This window comes from Triticum aestivum, chromosome 1A (assembly GCF_018294505.1).
Source record: "Triticum aestivum cultivar Chinese Spring chromosome 1A, IWGSC CS RefSeq v2.1, whole genome shotgun sequence".
Taxonomy (NCBI): Eukaryota; Viridiplantae; Streptophyta; class Magnoliopsida; order Poales; family Poaceae; genus Triticum; species Triticum aestivum.
Genome location: NC_057794.1, coordinates 75,143,936 through 75,159,452, shown reverse-complemented (window position 1 = coordinate 75,159,452; position 15,517 = coordinate 75,143,936). Strand labels below are relative to the sequence as shown.

At 46.3% G+C, this 15,517-nt stretch overlaps 2 protein-coding genes and 1 pseudogene across 2 annotated transcripts; 2 read left to right on the top strand and 1 right to left on the bottom strand.

Moving 5' to 3' along the window:
- Window positions 1–1,210: 1,210 nt before the first annotated feature.
- On the top strand, window positions 1,211–5,164 carry LOC125146376 (uncharacterized). Its single transcript, NM_001405074.1, has 5 exons — window positions 1,211–1,352; window positions 1,466–1,673; window positions 2,450–2,969; window positions 3,649–3,717; window positions 4,408–5,164. The coding sequence occupies exons 1-5, from the start codon at window positions 1,287–1,289 to the stop codon at window positions 4,904–4,906; spliced, it is 1,362 nt and encodes a 453-aa protein (NP_001392003.1). The 5' UTR covers window positions 1,211–1,286; the 3' UTR covers window positions 4,907–5,164.
- Window positions 5,165–6,123: 959 nt separating this feature from the next.
- Window positions 6,124–9,839, top strand: LOC100037540 (serine carboxypeptidase 2-like). Its single transcript, NM_001405073.1, has 5 exons — window positions 6,124–6,661; window positions 6,757–7,307; window positions 7,403–7,629; window positions 8,630–8,735; window positions 9,035–9,839. The coding sequence occupies exons 1-5, from the start codon at window positions 6,274–6,276 to the stop codon at window positions 9,197–9,199; spliced, it is 1,437 nt and encodes a 478-aa protein (NP_001392002.1). The 5' UTR covers window positions 6,124–6,273; the 3' UTR covers window positions 9,200–9,839.
- LOC123190859 (putative uncharacterized protein DDB_G0277003) lies at window positions 8,336–13,262 on the bottom strand (annotated as a pseudogene).
- Between the last annotated feature and the right edge of the window lie 2,255 nt (window positions 13,263–15,517).

The window sequence follows — 15,517 nt, the reverse complement described above, 5'->3', positions numbered from 1 at the left end:
GCGGCGCCCGCATTAGATTCCTTATTTGCAGCGATGTGTGTACTTTACAATGTCCTGTTTGAGACGAGAATGGGAGAAATGTAAAGTTGGTGATGCTGCTTCACCGGAGAAATATAAACCCTTTTCCCTTGGTACCCTAAATCTAAGGGAGCCAAAGTCAATCTTTACCACTCTTCCCATTCGCACCTCAGCAACGAAGAGAGAATGGAGGGATATCATCTGCATCAACCAGATCTAGCCATCCGTCGAGCCAATTGAAGGACTTGTTGCCAAATCCACCTCCAACAACTGGTTTCCGCCGCGGAAGATGGTGGGGAGGAGAGTAAGATGACGGCCAGACACTACCCAAGTGAGAATGTGAGGTCCAACACAAAGCTGGCGCCGAGTCCCGTGAGTCGGTGCGTGTCTCATGTCCCACTCCACCTCGCCGACGATTGCACCTCCACTTCGAGGGGCTTAGACGGCCGCCGAACATGGACGTGGCCGGCACAACAAGAACGGTCGTAATTGATGTATCCGGTTGTGAAAACAAAAAAACTATATGTGGCCGGACACTGTCTACGAACTATGTCTGGGAGCGTCCGCGCGCGTATAGGAGGTTGGATTTGCCAAGTCGGGTTGTGGATGCTCTCGAGAGGATTCGGAAAAATGAAAAAAAATGTGAGGAAACACAAAAGATTCTGAAGAGGAGCATCAAACTCTACCACACGAGGAAGATAGGTTTCGCACAACATCGGTTTTCACCACGGAAAGAAAAAACTGCCATCCCTGTCTTCCATGGCCCACCCCACGGATGACGAGTAACGAGGTCACCATGAACCGAGAATCCGTGACGATCAGATTCAGCACATCCACCTCGGCGGTCGGCAGGCGCCAAGACGCCCCGTCGGCCGCGCCCGCAAAAATATCGGCGCCCCGTCGACAGTCGACAGCAGGGCATCCACAGCCCACAGCCCACAAGCCACCCGCGGTCTCCGCCTCCCGTGCCCCGCACTCCCGTCCGCTTCGCGAACCTTCCTCCTCCGCCACAAGGGCAAGGGAGGCCACCTCACCTCACCCACCCAACCACAGCCACGGCCGACCAACCCCGAGAAAATCCCCCTCGATTACCCCTCCCGACGCCGCGCCGGGCAAAATCGCCGGTCATTTTCCCGGGGCCTCCGCGCCTCCACGCCGCCCCTTCCATCGGTAACTCCGCCGATTTATCCCCCGCCCTCCCCTCCCCCCACCACCTCCCTTCTCGTTGAGAGTTTCTTCTCGCCCTCTCTATCCGCTCCTCGCGAGCGATGGTTGGCGACCTCTCCCTCCTCGCCTCCGCCTCCGCCTCCCCCGTCATCCTCGCGCCCTCCAAGGTACGCTCCCTCGCGCGCGCCCAGCCTCTACGGACCGCCTGCGTCAGCCTCTGCTCGCGTCCGATTTGCCGCCGTACGTGACGGGATGATGACGTGGTTGTGTACTTGTGTAGGAGCTCCATGGCGTCCTGCCGTTCCAGGGGAAGAGGTCCCAGCAGGACGCGGGGAGAAGCGCCGCCGTGCAGCTCTCCCCGCAGCAGCACCTCCTCGAGGGCGCCTACCAGGCGCAGCAGCCCCTGCAGATGATGGTCCCCGGGATCGGCCAGGCTGCCGCCGCTGCCTACCAGACCTTCGACAGCGCCGCGCTCATCGACGTGCAAGGTTCGCAATCCAGACAAACCCGTTACGGCCTGGCTGGCCCTGTCTCCTGAATATGATGCTGCATGCTGCTATATTTTGCCTCGTTTGATCATTGGATGCTGCACCAGACGGCTTCAGAGCCTATGTGGCTCATGAGCTTAACGTTTGCCTCATTAGAGGTTACACCCGGGCGTCAAATCGTGACAGTAGCACTTACAGTTAGGCAGTGCACTCTCTTTCCAAGAGAACCTGTTTTTCTGCTGTAAACAGCAACTATATTCTGATTTACTGAACGCAGCAATAATTAAAGGTACCTGATTGTGAACTTAAAGAAGCGAGAAGCACGATGCATGAGCCGTGGCTCGAGGTTTTAAAAAGTGACCAAAAAAAAGAAACCTGTACACGTCGACTGCTTTGTTCTGTGCTGCACGCAGAAGATTGTCGACTGAAGTTGCACTGCATTCAACAAGAAGCATGCTGCATGAGCCTTAGCTTGTGGTCTACAAAACTGATACTACCTTTTTTTTCGCGTCGTCTACAAAAGTGGCACAAAAACATTCCTTTACACTTCAATTGCTGTGTCTGTGTAGCAAGTGAAACGTTGTCTATTGGACTCGCACTGCCTTTTTCAAGTAGGTTGGCTGTTTGTGGCACTATAATACACATAGTTCTGGCCAAGGTTAATTATGAACTTTCGCTAAGTGGTTTATCCTTTGGTTCATAGTTTATCCACCGTAAAAGTCAAGTTTTACATGCGTTTCAATCTCTGATGGCTCCTGTTTATTTATTTGTAACAGATTCCCACCCCGATTCGGTTCGACTTAGCCTTGGGATTGCTGAGCAGTGTGCAAGGCAAGAGAAAATCCTAAAGTTTCTAATGTCAGGTTCTGATGTCAAAGAACTTGATGCCTCTTTGCTTACTGAATTTACGGGACATCAGATGCTATCAGCTAATATGGGTGGTCAACCATATTTCTCTGATGATAAGTTATCTGTCTATGAGTTTGGATTGGAGGAGCCTCTGCAGTATCTAGCAAAAAATCAACTTATCATCCCTGATGACAAGTTATCCATCTATGAGTTTGGATTGGAGGAGCCTCTGCAGTATCTATCAGAAAATCAACTTATCATCCCTGATCCACTTTTGGAATTTGCTCAGTCCCAAGGTGCCCTTGCTATAGATGAAAATGGCCGGGTCATCTTCACTGGCAGTGGAGACGAGATGAGAGACTTACTTTCGGTTTTCTTAGAGTTCAATGTACCTAAACGAGAAGCAAGTGGTTGCAAGGCTGCATATTTAGTTCCATACTTCGACAGGTAATAATTGGAAGCATCATGCTCCATGTGAACCCTTTTCCTCATCTTATTCACTCATTCACTAAGGTTTATGTTATGCATAGTCCCCACTCTCGTATAAGGGAATGGACTCCTTATCATTTTATTTTGTCATTATTGGCGTATTCAATTACTGAGCGAAAGTTATAGAGTTGGTATAACTTGGTATAGCATATGTATCCTGTGTGAACTTGCTGCAGCTGGCCCATTAGTTACGTCCGGTTTGCATGACATTGTCGTATTTAAATCATTCCTAGTCAGCTGCACATGCTGGCACGTGGGTAACTGGACATTTGGAATCATTCCTGCTCAGCAGGATGCATGCCACATATGTTATCTTTTTGAACTAGGAAACTGTCTCTATTATGTACTTATCGTAGAAGAGGGATTTACTATAGCCATACAGAAGTAGAAACTACTGAATGCATGCAATGTTAAAATTATCTCTCGAGTATTATATTACCCTTGGATCTAGAGGCTGCACTTCTGCCTGACAACGATTTGTTTAGAAGTAATTATCCATTGTTTCTGATTTCTGTACCCCTTCAAAATATTATGGTTAATAATTTATATCCTAACAAATAACATTTCTATCAGGATGCATACCATTTTTATTTCTGTCAGTTACATGATATAGAATTTTGTTTTTTTTGCACAACAGGAAAAGGGGCCGAAATAGTAGTCAATCCAATTCAAAATCAGCAAGCACCGCAGTTGATGCTCCAAAAAGGTAGTGCATCTTTCTTTGGTTATGTATTACTTCATTATGTTGTTGTTCTCATGGTGTACTCAATTATGGTAACTTCCATGCCTAGCTCTGATGCTGCTATGTTTATTCTTTGACCTGCTGGTTACCACAGCATATACCTCCCTGATGTTTACTACTTTGGTAATCACTTGCACCATAGGTTAGGCATATAGTGTGACAATTTTTGTATTCCTTCCAAATTCCGATTGTGACATGTTAGTTGCATCTAAATGCGGAGTCCTTGACCCATATGCACCCACAAAGTGCAAAAGAAAGAATTAGCATTTTGTATTAAGATTTTCCTATGAAAACAGAAAATACCATTTGAAACAAAGCCATCGTTGTTTGAATATCCACTTTAAAATATACACCTTGATGTACTGGTGAGTTTTGCGTTATATACCAAATAGCATGGTCGCTATACCAGTAGTATCACAATGGATAGTTTGGTAACCCAGCTGTCTAATTTATTTTACCGGGATAACCATTGCATGGACCAATTCCTTGGAACTTGGAAGGTGAACCTTACTGAATTGCCTGAGTATGCACATGGAAATTATTTCATGTTGAAATTTATATACTGTGATATGGCAAATTGCGAATTGCACCTTTTGTTTATACGGTATCCAAGGTCATGTGCACATGTTAATATGATTCTGTTATGATACTCAGCAATGCAAATGTGAAAGCAAAATCTCCATCGAAGAAGAAACAGAAAGGAAAAACCATCAATGAACGTGACATGTATCAGAACAATTATTTCCATGCCAGCGAAGCTTTTTTCTCAATCCTTTTGGACAAGGACAGAAGCAGCTCGACAATTCTCTCACTGAAGAAAGCAGGCCCTGAGATCACTGAACTGTTGACACAGTGCTCAATTGGCATTGCTGGAACTGGCCTGGCTGTTCTTCTGTCGGTCGTGTGCAAGGTTGCTATCGGCGGGAGGACTCCTTTTGCCGCCACCCGTCTTCTGCACACAGGCGTTGGGTTTGGGCTCTTCTGGCTCTCCCATGCGGTAAATGGATTGCGGGACACAATCACCAGTGTATTCAGAGGCCCGGTTGACACAAAGTTGGAGGATGAGGTTGCCGTGAAGATACAAAGAAGCATGAACGATATTCTCTTCAGGGCCGTAAGTCTCCTGGCAATCACTGCTTTGAGGTTTGCATGAGCTGTTCCTACACTGCTGTAACTTGACGCACCTCGATTCACCTTTTGGTTCAGGAGTACAGTACTGTAGGACTAAGTGCCAAATACCTTCATGATTCATGAGGGCCTCATAGAAAATGCGCAACTTTGTAAATTGTACAGAATTTTGCTGGCAGCTCAGTGTATATGGAAGATAGATTTTGCCTGTTCTGAACGTTAATTAAGCTAATGATCAATATACTTTGTATTTCTTGTTATATTTTTTCTCGATGACATCATTTTGATGGTCTATTGACATAGCAACCTTGGGATGATTAGTTAGAAAGTTTCAACCGCCAAAAGTTTTGTTCAATACTGCAAATTAATGAAGTTACTATTTAACATGCCATTGCCTAACACTAATTTGCAGCTCATGCTGACCACATTAAACATGTCTATTTTTTGTTACTAGACATATGTCGTGCCTTGAAGATTATTTATTTACTTACTATTAAAGGTTGTATGCCTCAATTTAATTGTTGCAACTGTGGTGACGAGTAATTTGGAACGGAGGGAGTAGTTTCTAATTTTATACCAATTTCCTTCATGCGTAATTCATCTAAGATTACTCTTTAAATTCGCATAGCAATGCACGGGGAAATCACTAGCGGTTATGCAAATCCATGTCATTTTTCACGTGCCATCATGCCAAGGATTAGAAACGAAAGTAGAAGAGAAAGATTAGAAACGCACTATTAGCCCTATATAATTGCTTTCAGGCAATCGATACAGTTTCTTATCTTCCATGTCCTTTCCCTCGACCGTCTTTGTGACCGAAATGACAATGTCACAATCCTTCCCTTAATCTATTGTTTCCGTGGTAGTTACGCTGATACTCTGTGCCCACTCACAATGCATAATGAAACATTCTTACATTAAAAGACACCAGCCTTTTGATTTCGTATCCTTTCTTTCATACACAACCCATCCAAAACCAGTCTTTTAAATCCCCGCATGGAAAATCACCAGCATCTAATATTCATATAAACCCATATCATCTTACACGCGCCAATCATGCCCATGATTAGAAACGAAATCACAAGCTGCCCAGAATTTGCTTCCAGGCAACCCATGCGGTTTCTTATCCTCCATTGTCCCTTTCCTCTGACCGTCTGGAAACCGAATTGACAATGTCACAATCCTCCCCTTAATTTCTTTCTCCGTCGCGGTCACGCTAGCTCGATAAAACTGAAATCAATCAATCATCAAAAGGAAAAAAAGAAGATAACTTCAGCAAAGCGTGCGGTCCAAACCAAACAACGACGTCAATCAAACCCTCTATTTATTCCCACCGTATTCCCGCTTCTCTGCAAGCAAGCAAGCGACTGTACCACAGTTTCTTCAGTAAGCATGATGAGAACTATGACCGGTCGTCTCCCCCCAGCTGTGGCCGCGGTGGCGGTGCTCCTGGCGGCGTTGGCGTGCCTCCTCCGGCCAGCTGCCGCCGTGGAACCGAGCGGCCATGCCGCGGACCGCATAGCCCGGCTGCCCGGGCAGCCGGCGGTGGACTTCGACATGTACTCCGGGTACATCACGGTGGACGAGGGCGCCGGACGGGCGCTGTTCTATCTGCTGCAGGAGGCGCCGGAGGACGTCCAGCCGGCGCCGCTCGTGCTGTGGCTCAACGGCGGCCCCGGCTGCTCCTCCGTCGCGTACGGCGCGTCGGAGGAGCTCGGCGCGTTCCGCGTCACGCCCCGCGGCGCCGGTCTCGTCCTCAACGAGCACCGCTGGAACAAAGGTAGGTGCCCAGTCGCTATTGCTTGATCGACGGCAGCTCACTGTTTTATCTGCCGCGCTTCTAATGGCGGGGAATGAATTGTGAACAACCTGCAGTGGCCAACGTGCTGTTCCTGGACTCGCCGGCCGGCGTGGGGTTCTCCTACACCAACACCACCTCCGACATCTACACCTCCGGCGACAACAGGACGGCGCACGACTCGTACGCCTTCCTGGCGAAGTGGCTCGAGAGGTTCCCGCACTACAAGTACCGCGACGTCTACATCGCCGGCGAGAGCTACGCGGGGCACTACGTCCCGGAGCTGTCGCAGCTGGTCCACCGGACGAGCAACCCGGCCATCAACTTCAAGGGCTTCATGGTCGGCAACGGCCTCATCGACGACTACCACGACTACGTGGGCACCTTCGAGTTCTGGTGGAACCACGGGCTCGTCTCCGACGACACCTACCAACGCCTCAGGGAGGCCTGCCTCCACGACTCCTTCATCCACCCCTCGCCGGCGTGCGACGCCGCCACGGACGTCGCCACGGCGGAGCAGGGCAACATCGACATGTACAGCCTCTACACGCCCGTCTGCAACATCACCTCGTCGTCCTCCTCCTCCTCCTCCTCCTTGAGCCAGCAACGGCGGTCCAGAGGGCGCTACGTGAGCATCCCGACCCAGACTCCGTGCGTGCGTGCGTCGCTGTCCCCCATGCTGCTTTTTGAGGTGACGAAACGCCGTGCTTATATATGCTGCAGCCATGGCTGACCGGATCGTACGACCCGTGCACGGAGCGGTACTCGACGGCGTACTACAACCGGCGGGACGTGCAGACAGCCCTCCACGCCAACGTCACCGGCGCTATGAACTACACGTGGTCGACGTGCAGCGACACCATTAATACCCACTGGCATGATGCTCCGAGGTCCATGCTTCCCATTTACAGGGAGCTTATTGCAGCTGGCCTAAGGATTTGGGTCTTCAGGTCAGATCATCCCTGCTTCAGTTTAGCAATGCATTCCAGCATTTCTTAACTACTCCCTCCGTTCCAAATTACTCGTCACAGAAATAGATGTATCTAGAACTAAAATACATCTAGATACATCCATACGTGCGGCAAGTAATTCGGAACGGAGGTAGTAAATAAATTATATTATTACTATTATTAATACTACACATTTGCTCCGGTGCTCTCTTATCAACTGTTTCGCTAGGGTAAACCCCTCTTTCTGACGAAATTTGCGGATACTTCATCAGGAATATATCGGTTGACATCCCATGCCATTCGCGTATGCATCGGGTTATACATGATGCATCTGAATCAATGATTAGATTTGTCTTGAATTTTTGGACATTTTGTTGTCTTCCATTTTATACATGACGTTCATATGCTCTATGATGATTCTAATTGAATTGATTGGTTGTTGTGGACGTTGATAATTTTTCCATATAAATTTGGCGTTGTTAATAACACATATTGTGCTAAACCTCCTTTTCAGAAGAAAAAACGTACCTACCTACTTTTTGAAGAAAAAAAACAGTACTGAATGACAACAGGTGCACTGATGTACATCACTGATGAGTCATCAGACATCATCAGCCAGTTAACAAGAGAAACCGCAGATAATGCACTGCTTTGACTTAATGAACTCACTCACTCAGAAGTCACCCATCCGAATTAACACCTAGTAGAGATGAATTATCCACATTTATGCATTACATTCCCCTGTTGACCCGTCAGCTCAAAATCAGGATCCAACTGGACCCCGGGCATCACTTTTCCTGACATAATTCGCGTCCGCAGCTCTCAAGTTTGCAACTTGCTAGGTTGCTGTCATGCAAAGAAGATGCCCACGGGACATGTGTTTCCATTTAGAAAGACAAGGGAGCTGAGCGTTGTTGTTGATCTATCAGCCGCTGCCGGTCGCACATTTCACTTACCTTCCGTAGGCATTGACATTGATGTTGTCGTGTTTATTTCGCAGCGGGGACACGGATGCGGTAGTCCCCTTGACAGCAACGAGGTACTCCATCGGCGCTCTGGGTCTTCCAACTACCACCAGTTGGTACCCTTGGTATGACGACCAGGAGGTCAGCATCGTCCCACTCAACTCTTTTGCAAAGCAGTAACATCAATAGAATCATTGAGATGCTCTGGCTGGCATGCAAATAGACTTACATGACAGGACACATGAAAACATTATCTACCTTCTCCTATCATTTTCTTAGCTCGGTTAATTTGATTCGCATGGCCGAATGGAGATTGGATTACACTCCTGCATGCAACATGCCAGCAAACATTTAGATGTCACATTAGTTTGTGTTATTAACTACTAGTACATGTCACACACATAATTAACTAGTGTTTGTGTGATGGATTTGTTGACTAGGTTGGCGGTTGGAGCCAGGTGTACAAGGGTCTTACGCTGGTCTCCGTCAGAGGCGCGGGCCACGAGGTTCCTCTGCACCGACCGCGGCAAGCGCTCGTACTGTTTCAGTACTTCCTGCAGGGCAAGCCCATGCCAGGCCAGGCCACAAATGCGACGGTGGCTTAGCAACAAACAAAGGGATGGAAGTCAAATAGTAATTTCGATGTGGAAAAACAAGAGTGATCATCAATAAAGCAATAGATGCTTCTCAAGTACTTTTCCTGTATAGCTAGTATATATGCACATAATGCGGCGATTTATCGAGAATATGGACACAAAGCACAAAAGAACACAGAGGAAACACTTTAGGACAGACTTGATACGAACGACTGATATTCCGATAAGATTGATGTCTCTGCAATAAACGTTTCAGTAGCAACATCAAAACAGAATGACAGGAGCTGCACTCACCAGCAACTTACGATAATAGTGTAATCTTAAGAAGTTGCACGCTCGATCTATCATATGAGATCATGTAAGGAAGAAAACTGGACGGCCGCGCTGCTGGTAATGTCGACAACAGACAACTTGGCATCAGCAGCCGCCTTGGCAAAGCAATTGAAAGTGTCTGCATTCCGAATAACCGTGGCGATATAGGCCACAGGACCTCCGGCTGCAGTGGTCCCAGATACTTCGTCACCAATTTCTCCGTTGGTTGCCGCATTGACACTTTCACGTCGTCCATCATCACCTCTAAGTAGCATACAAAGTACTCGTACCAGGTGGGGCACGCAGGACGGGTTGTATATAATGTCTGCACCAAGACTGGCAAGAGACAGAGGGTAAATGATACGCAGAAGCATGAACAGCAGGAAAATGTGCTGTTATCCACTTCGGAAGTAGGGTACTCATTCTCTAACAGACGCAATAAGGTTCTTAGAGTAGTGCTTAAGTTTGAAATTAGTTTTAGAAACCAACGGCTTAACAAAATAATAATAATAATCAAAGGATAACAACACAAAAAGAATATACAATACTCACACTATGTCTCTCTGGTAGTCTCTTAAATCGCTTTCACACGCTTCTTCCCAGGAAAGATATTTGCACTCTACCTACATGCCAGGGTTATAGTAAGATTAAAGTTTAGGCAAAAAAGCATTCATCCAAAGCTGTGGTCTTGTGGGTAAGTACCACCAAGCGGGATAATGGTGCCACTCCTCTTGATTAACAGAAGACATTATGCATATAATCATGCATACATTATCTACCAAATGTATCTGAGGTAGCGCTATCTATATGCTACACCAACCGGAATGCTAAAATCATATTATATTTACAAACAGAAATGTACTGAGACCAATCTGATATTAACTTAAGAAATCGAACAAACCTTATTCTTGCTTTCTTTTACTAGTTGAAAATCCTCAATGTATAAGTTATTCATTTCCATGTTTGCCTTCATGTTTGTTAGTGTAGATGCATCACCATCAGTAAGAATAACCTGCATAATCACACACATTTTGTATTACATGTGTTGCTTTTCCTATCAGTGTTTCACCTTGGAAGAAGTTTATGAACTTTGTTGCATGGATAGTTCATGGCATAAATCACCCATAGCTTAGGTTATCAAATTGTTGTGAAATTTAAATTTGAAGGATTAATTATGTTAGTATATTTACTTCACCCTTTTCATCGGGAAAGACAAGAAATTTTTATGACGACCATGTTTTGCAGAAAAATAACCATTTACTTGAACGAAGACTGTCATTATAGGATCATACCTTGGAAGCACCAACATGGTTAAGACATACACCAACCAAACCAACACCAGAACCTAGCTGCTTATCATGGAAACATAAGAAAAACAATCACATATTAAATTTGTCAATAGCACTCATTCTTTAGTTTTTTTTTATGGCCGAACGTCTAAGTATGTCACTATTTCAGGCATATAAAAATATGCTAAATTTAACAACGAAAAGCCCCCACTGCAGCCTATCTAATTGCTCAAGCAAAAACTGAACAAAAACATGGAAGCAATAAAAGGATTGACTTGTTGAAGATGCAACTGACTAACACATGTTCAAATTTGTTTTTTTGGGTGGGTGGGGGGGGGGGTGCAAAAGGCAGTAACAACACGTACACAGCCACAAGCACACTTAATACAACAATACTTGGATGCAAGAAAACATACTTAAAAATGTGCAAATCGAGCTTTGATAGTACTCCCTCTGTTCCTAAATATTTGTCTTTTTAGAGATTTCAAATGGACTACCACATACGGATGTATATAGACATATTTTAGAGTGTAGATTCACTCATTTTGTTCCGTATGTAGTCGCTTGTTGAAATCTCTAGAAAGACAAATATTTGGAAAGGAGGGAGTAATTATCTACAAAGGGCAAGAGCTCACGGCCTTAACTTGCTAATCCTCTCCATAATATGCATATCAGTGAATAAATTTACATTGTTCCATAAATATGCTTGAGTTTAATTATTTTTTAATGTAAATCTTATTCAAAGTCAAAACTACAACAATTTTACCTCAAAGCAGCATTTTTTGGCGAAAAGGTGTGGGAATGAAAGAATGAACTCAGATAAGAATAAACTTGATGGCCAAAGACAGCACCTGGAAGAATAAAATGCCCACTGACATGAATAAATCATATAATATGAAAGTAGCGTAACAGTGAATACATGAATTTCAGTATTTAGAGCCATCGTACCCTGTATCCCCTTCGAGCATGTTAGTAGAACATAATAGTCGAGCAACCAAGCTTACTGGATTCGAGGATACGTTGTCATCTACATAAACAAATTTATTACTAAACTGTTATAATTAATTACCTGTGCAACTTTGGAATGTTAAAAATTAATAACTTACATGCAGGAGAAAGAAAAGATATCTCCTTATAGATCTTGGCCATACTAAGCTCTGAGTTATTCTGCGCACAAACCGCAAAATGGACTACTTCAGTATGTCATGTCAATACTCGATTATTGAGATGCACTACACAATGAGGTCCACATACCGCTCTTGACGACATACAACGGCCAAATTCCTCATAGAGTTCATCAATCACAATATCTGATGATGATTCCACCTCAGCTATAACCTTTTTAAGAATAGTTTTTACATATGTACAGTCTGGACCTCCCCCTACCTGTGTGAGTACACAATGCTTTAGACTAGCAACAGGAAGAAAAACTGACCAATAACAAAAAAAAAACTATTACAGCGCATCACTGTAGTGCAGCCTCAACTGAATTAAATTTCAATTCTACTTTTTTCATATAAATTTTTAATGTATATCATGGTTATTTTAGTGCATAAGTTTTGTGGTATGTAATAGTGAAAGGCGTTTTACATTAGTGCCAATACAGTTCTCCAAAATAAAAATTTGAACGTGTGGCGTGACAGAACCTCCACCAGCCTTTCTGCATAAACCAAATATAGAAGTAAATAAATATCACCGTGATTTTCTAAAAAAAATCAAAAAGGAAAAAAATTAAGTACTATGTCTCATTTGAACTTATTAGTACATTTACATCCATATGAATCGGTCGACGCATTTTCATATCTTTGTGTGAAATTTAACAGGTGCTGGAAACCGTGTTCTAGAAAGCTAGTATTTCGGTAGAACCCCGAAACCATACAACTACATGTTAGTGTTACAGAAGAAAAAGCATAAAAACAGTAGTAAGAAGAGATTAAAAAGAAATCGACAAAAGACATGCCAGAAAAGCTTTCTGACATGCATTCTCCTGAGAATCAACCCACACTGTTGCATGTGTTTGCCGTGTAATCTTACCTCTACTACTACTAGGCTACTGCACAGAGGCAGAGCATGGCGCATGCGCCAAAACGGCCGAATTAGGAGCAGCAAGCCCCTAAACCAGCAGCGGCAATCGCCAATCGAGGCTCTGATTACTAACGCCCTCTAACGCATAGGTGGGGCTGGAAGTTTGATAGTGCTAGTAGGATGTGCTACCTACAAGGGATTAGTGTGGGATGTACCTGGCGAGGGTGAGGACGCAGGCGGGGGGCTCCAGGGCGAGGAAGGCGAGCTCGAGGTGGAGCAGCAGCCGCTCGCCGGAGTCCCCTGCAGCAGCCGCTCGCCGGAGTCCCCTGCAGCAGCCGCCGCGGCAGCCATGGACGCCGCACTGCTGGGACGGATTTGCGGCGCTTTTGGGAGGCGGCTCGGGTGTGATGCAAGCGAGCCGCCAGCCGTGGGGGTGGGAAAAAGCCTGTCTGGTTCGCAGCAGCAGTAGCCGGCGGGTTGACCTTTTTGCCCTTTTCTAGGAAAAAGGGTTTTAGGTAGGAGTTTTTTTTAGGGAAGGTTTTAGGCAAGGTTTTTTTTAGTAGTACATAAAAACAAACCTAGCGTGCCGGCCCAATAGCCCGTGTGCCTGGCCCGTTGTGGGCCTGGCCCGACACTTTATAATCAGGCCGTGCTGGTATGTGGCGCGCCTAGGGCCGTGAGGTGGGCACGAGTGCAGGCACAACACGGCCCGTTTAGTTGTTACTTTATTTTATTTTATTTATACATCCTGATAGGCTGAATATAGGTCCACATCAGCTCTATAGGCTGAATTCTACGCGGACCAGCAGGCTAAACGGGTCGCCCGTGCCGACCTGTGTAAGAGGGGACCGTGTTCGCACCAGGAAGGACAACACGCGTGCCAACCCAGCATGACCCGTGTACTTAGCGTGCCTGGCCCCTATAACCCAGGCCGGGCCGGGCCGGGTCAAACCAGCCCATTTATAATGCAGACTGTAAAGGAGCGAGAGAGTATTAGTTTTTCAAAAAATTAAACATTTTCAAACTTTAATCAAATTTATAGTGAAATATATCGATATCCATAAATTAAATTGGTTAAACCTAATCATAAAACGTATTTTAATTTATTTATTTATTTTTGTGTTTTGCATGTTGGTATTTTTTCTAATAAAGCTAAAAAATGACTATTAAAAATTATGAACGGAGTGCTAAGTATCACATGTCCTAAAAACACACACTTGTAGAAAAATGAAATACATTCAAATCTTCGGGTGTCCCAAGTCTTCTTCGCATCTACTAGCGCCACACAATGTGCAAAGCTCGTTGCCAACTATGTCCCCCCGACGGAGCACACTTGTTTAAACCCAAAGGCTCATAGATGCATTGTCCGGGAAGTCGGGATGTAGACCAGAAAACGCTGCTGGCTGCATAGAAAGTCATCGCTCCGGATAAAAAAAGTTGAGAAGGGTCTGCAAATACTCCAAAGATTATGAGTGTTCATCGGATCCAAGAAGATCCACTAGAGACCAAAACCAACCAGTCCAACAAGATCTGTCGAAAACACAACTACACAAGTGATGAGCCATGCTCGTTGCCACAACTAAACTCCACGTCTTCATCCCAGTGCCATGAACAATACACACAAAGCACCCCCTCCCCAAACATGAAAGAATCCAGACAACGCGGACACTATATTCCCAGATCAAACACCAACAACAGTAAGATCCCTCGTATTCGAGAAGGATCGGGAGGAACCTTATTCTCCGTCGCCATCGCCATCGTTAGAACTAAAGCCATGGACAACTAAAGACCCTAATTAAGAAAACCTAGACTGCTAGATGGACGTGGGACAAGATCACGGAGTTCCCCTCCCTTCGCGCTGCTGGAGCAGCCGACGGAGGCGAAAGAACCCGGGTGATGTTGGTGGCCAGGTTGACATCTCTCCTTTCTCTTGCTCGCGGTGTCTAGGTTAGATGTTGTTGAGTATATATTTTGTACTGTATGTATATTGGAATTGTGGCCCACCTCCTAAACTTGTATAGTTAAGATAGAAGCCTTCCTTTGTATTATATATGCGTGTATCAGCACCCCAATCAATCATTGCATTGCAAATCATCTGTCTACATGATATCATCCTTTCCGGTCTAACACTAGGGTCAGCCGCCGCGCCTCCCTGCGCCGCCGCCGCTGCCGCCGCTGCACCCCATCCTTGCTTCTGCACCCTGCGTGCCCCGTGCCAGTTCTCCGCTCGTCACGCCGCGACCGCGTTGACCATTGGCTAGCTAGCTTTCCATCGCTAGCTAGTTTTCCATCGCACGCCGCCGCTCTTGCTTTTCCATCGCATCGCTGCCTCGCGTCCGCAGCAGCCGTCGCTAGCCAGCCGCAGCGCTCTCATAACCCGCGCGTCGCCCCATCACTCTTCCACCCGCGCTGCTGCCTTTTTCTGTCGCCGCGTGCATCTGCCGCTTTCCTCAGCCGCCGTGCCTTCTCACTGCAGCCGCTACCACCTCCTCACAAAACCGCCGCGCAGCGCTTCCTTGTGCGCCGGCGCCGCTCCCCCCCTCCCCCGCCGCCGTCGTGCAGCTCCTCCCCGTGCGCGCCGCCGCCGCCGCTCCCCACCGCCGCCACTGCCGTGCCGTGCCTCCCTGCATGCGCCGTCGCCGCCGCCGCTCCCCACCACTGCCGCCGCCGCGCAACGCCTTCCCGCTCGCGCGCCGCCGCC